Below are 3,928 nucleotides of genomic sequence, written 5' to 3'. Positions count from 1 at the left end.
TTGTTTGTTTTGAGACAAGATATTGCACTGTAGACCAGGGTGTTCCATGTAGCCTACACTGGCCTCAAGTTCATGGCAATCCTCTCGTTTTAGCTTCTGGAGTGCTGGGAATCTGGAGTTGACTCTCCACCCCTGGCTTGGTATAAGGATTGGATGAGATTATTCATGTACAGTGCTCTGGTTTGTACTTGTTCAGGGCCGGCAGGGTCACCAGTAAGCACCTGGAGAGAGAAGAGAAACCAAGGAACAAGAGGTTCCAAGTACCGGGTTCTCCTCCACACCAGCCATAAAGATGGCAACACTAGCCCAAACTCTTAAAATCCTGCAATCAATTAATAACAATAACAGCAAAGAACAAGCAAACAAACACACAGAACAACTATTGGGGCAAAAATGCGAAGTGTTCGGCACTTAACAAAATCTCTGAAGGCCACCGGTTAACTGCTGAGAAATCAAGAAGGAAAATTTTGTGACCACACAAGGAATGCAGTCTGCAGCTGTGACCATCAGCAGTTGACAACAGCAGTTGTACAACTGAGCGAATCAGGTTTCCAGAGTCAAGACATTGTAATATTCAGAACACCCAGTTTTCAACAGAAATTTACAAAGGGAAAAAAAAAAAAAACCAAAGCAGACACTGTTCCCAAGGAAGCCCAGCCATTGGGCCTACGAGGCAAAGACTTGATGTCAACATCTTAACTGTGCTTAAAGCCGGGATGGAAACATTGACCAAGAGCTGAAGCCAGGAAACTGTTTCTGAGCACAGAATAGGGGTGGGCAGAGAGAGAGATTATATTTTAGCAAGACGCCAAATAGAACTTTTGGAGCTGGAAAGTGTAACAGGTAAACGTTTTTTTTAAATATATATATATATATTTTTTTTAAGATTTATTTTATTTCATTTTTATGTGTATGAGTACACTGTAGCTGTACAGATGACTGTGTTCCATCATGTGTGTGGCTGCTGTTAATCTCAGGACCTCTGCTGGCCCCGCTCCGGCCCCGCTCGCTCAGGTCCCGCTCGCTCCGGCGTAATTTTCTGCAGCTGTCTTCAGATGCACCAGAAGAGGGCATCCGATCTCATTATGGGTGGTTGTGAGCCACCATGTGGTTGCTGGGATCCGAACTCAGGACCTTCGGAAGAGCAGTCCGTGCTCTTACCCGCTGAGCCATCTCACCAGCCCAATATATATTTTTTTTAATAAAAAAAAATATTGAGGTTCACCTGCAGATTTGAGGAGGCAGAATAATTGGTGAGCTTGAAGACAGGTCAGTTGAAAGGAACTAGTTTGAGGAGCAGGAGAAAAAAAAAAAGAAAAGAAAAAAAGGAACTGTGTGTGGGATGCAAACGCACTGACATTTATAGTTGGAGTTCCAGAAGGAGACAGAGAAGGCCGCTGAAAGAACACAGAAATGTAGATTAAAAGGGACCAAAGTTCATGAAAGACATGACTGTCTCCATTCAGAAAACAACATACTGCTGGAAATTCAAAGACATAGGCTGAGCGGCATCACAATAGATCAGTGCTACAGTTGACTCAGTAGTCACGATCCATCAGTGCTACAGTTAACTCTGTAGTTACTGCTTCTGCTGTGAATGACACTGCCATCATCCCACACTCTGGAACCAGGGGTGGCTCCTATGTCAGCCAGCTACAGGGCGGGGCCCACACAAAACCTTGAGAAAACGAATGGGTAACCAAGCATTTGGAGCAGGTCTGTGTTCCTGCCCCGCCTCTCCCCATCTCTGTGGCCTTTCTTCCCTTTCCTCCCTCCCTCCCTCCTCACAGGGTCTTGCTATGTATCCCTCAGACCAGACTGTCCCTTAACTTCCCAGTAGTCCATTCCCACGCCTCCTGAGAGAGCTGGGGTCAAGGGAGGGCTGTTGTACCCAGGTACTAGCTCTGTGGTTAGGGATGTTTTTTGGAAGTTCTCTGACCCCTCAGACTTCTTATCTTTAAAGTGGACAGAATATAACCAGGTGACTTTCAAGATAACACATTTTGGTGAGACTTGCCCATGAGGCACACATGAAAGCAGCTAACAGAATCAGCACATAGAAGAGACTAATGTTATGAGGGAACTTCTGCACATTGTGCACTGGTCAGACTTTTGTCAGCTTGGCACAGGCCAGGGTCATCCGGGAAGAGAGAACTGAAGCTGAGGAACATTTTGATTAATGATTGATGTAGGTGGTGCTTACCCCTGGGCAGGTGGCCTGGATGGTATAGAAAAGGAATTATTCAAGGAAAACTTTTATTTCTTATTACAGGCTTATTGTTGGAAATAACCTTTTTTTTTTTTTTTTTAGTTTCACATTATACTATAAATATTACAAGTTTTTTTTTTTGGCCCATTTCCTGGTAGAAATTATCATCAAGGAAGAAATGACCAGCTTTGACTGGACAAAAACACAACTGAGATACATTAACCTTGTATCTGTCCTTGAAAACACACACACACACACACACACACACAATTTCATTCATAGTTCTAAAAACAAAGTTAGGTAATACTTTGTATTTTATCACTTATTGAGGGTTATTTTTCAATTTAGCACATTTTGGTATTCTTGTTCCATATATCGTTTATTTGACTTAGGAAAAAAAAGTCATGTGTCCTGTCATTGGCTTCTGAGGCATGGTTTTCATATACTTCCTTCAAAATCTACTGGCTGGTCTGGGCACAGTGGGACTCTGCTAGTAGCCACAGGACTATCACTCATTTCTCCTTTTCCTTCAGTCACATACGTCATGTAAGTCTTTTGTAATCTGAGTAGGTTTGCCCAGAAATCTGAAATCAGTTTGAAAGTAAAGAAGGATATTCCCCTCCCCACCCCAAAACCCAGGAGGCTCATGGGAATACTTTGGCAAGAAACACAAGTTCAGATTGGCTGTCAGCATGTTAAACTGAGAGTCAGAACCTCAGGTTACAAGCAGGATGGACTAGGTATTTACAAAAAGCAGAATTTGTGCCCTGAAAGATCCAGGCAAACGTTTGTGTCCCTCAAACGCACTAGCGTCGCAGGTCTGTGGTCCAAGGTGGTGGAGGAGTTGCTTACTGAGGACATAAAACCTTCATTCATGTATGTTTAAGCACTGGCCTGAAATGAGCTCGAGAGGATGCCCGGGAGGTGGGAGATTGGTTTCCCCAGTCTCCTTTAGAAGAGGAGTTTACTAATGAGAAAAACAAGCAGGATATGGAGGGCTCCTGCCAGGGGGCTGCCGAGAGTGCGGATGGCCAGGCTTTTGGCTGTGGTCTTGGCTGGGGTCACAGATGTGGTATTGGCTGTGTTCATGGTTGTAGTCTTGGCTGTGTTGTCGGCTGTCGTCTTGGCTGTGTTCTCAGCTGTAGTCATGGTTATGGTCTGGCTGGTCTCAAAACTCTTAGGAGTGGAGGCCAGGGTTGAGGTTGTTACTGGGGGAGAAACAAAAAAAAAATCAAAGAAACAATTTCATCAGACCTTTGTTTGGAGGGGGGTGGGCCCTAGAGAGAGAGGCTAAAGACTGACAAGATGGCTCAGCTGGTGAAGGCACTTGCCACCGACGCCAATCTCATGCAAAGGTGGAAGAAGAGAACTGACCTCAAAATGTTGACCTCTGCCCTTCACACACACAAATATGAAAATCTTGTTAAGACAGTCAAGCCAGAGATCATGAGCAAACATTAATCAACACTTCTTCAGTGCCACCCATGGGAGGGAGCTGTAGGCGGCTCAAAGGTTCAGATTGTTAAGCAAGAAAAGTAACGAAGCCTCTGTCCTTAAGTTCTCCCTGATCTTTTCTCCTTCGTTTTACTTTATTTGTTTTTAAAATGCATGTTAAGTGTTCCTGCCCGTCTGTATGTGAATCACATACATGTAGTGCCCTCAGAGGCTAGGAGAGGGCATCAGATTCCCTAGTGCCCTCAGAGGCTAGGAGAGGGCATC

General features: G+C 44.5%; 1 protein-coding gene across 1 annotated transcript in view; it reads right to left on the bottom strand.

Moving 5' to 3' along the window:
* Positions 1-2,505: 2,505 nt before the first annotated feature.
* The window catches only part of Plet1 (placenta expressed transcript 1), an 11,097-nt gene continuing 9,674 nt past the window's right edge, over positions 2,506-3,928 (bottom strand). Inside the window, exon 4 of the mRNA XM_031344527.1 lies at positions 2,506-3,417. Coding sequence (XP_031200387.1) covers positions 3,161-3,417 — 257 coding nt within the window. The 3' untranslated portion in view covers positions 2,506-3,160. The remainder of the gene's footprint in view (positions 3,418-3,928) is intronic.

Source organism: Mastomys coucha, unplaced genomic scaffold (genome assembly GCF_008632895.1).
Source record: "Mastomys coucha isolate ucsf_1 unplaced genomic scaffold, UCSF_Mcou_1 pScaffold23, whole genome shotgun sequence".
In the NCBI taxonomy this organism is placed as follows: Eukaryota; Metazoa; Chordata; class Mammalia; order Rodentia; family Muridae; genus Mastomys; species Mastomys coucha.
This window is presented reverse-complemented; position numbering and strand designations above follow the sequence as displayed.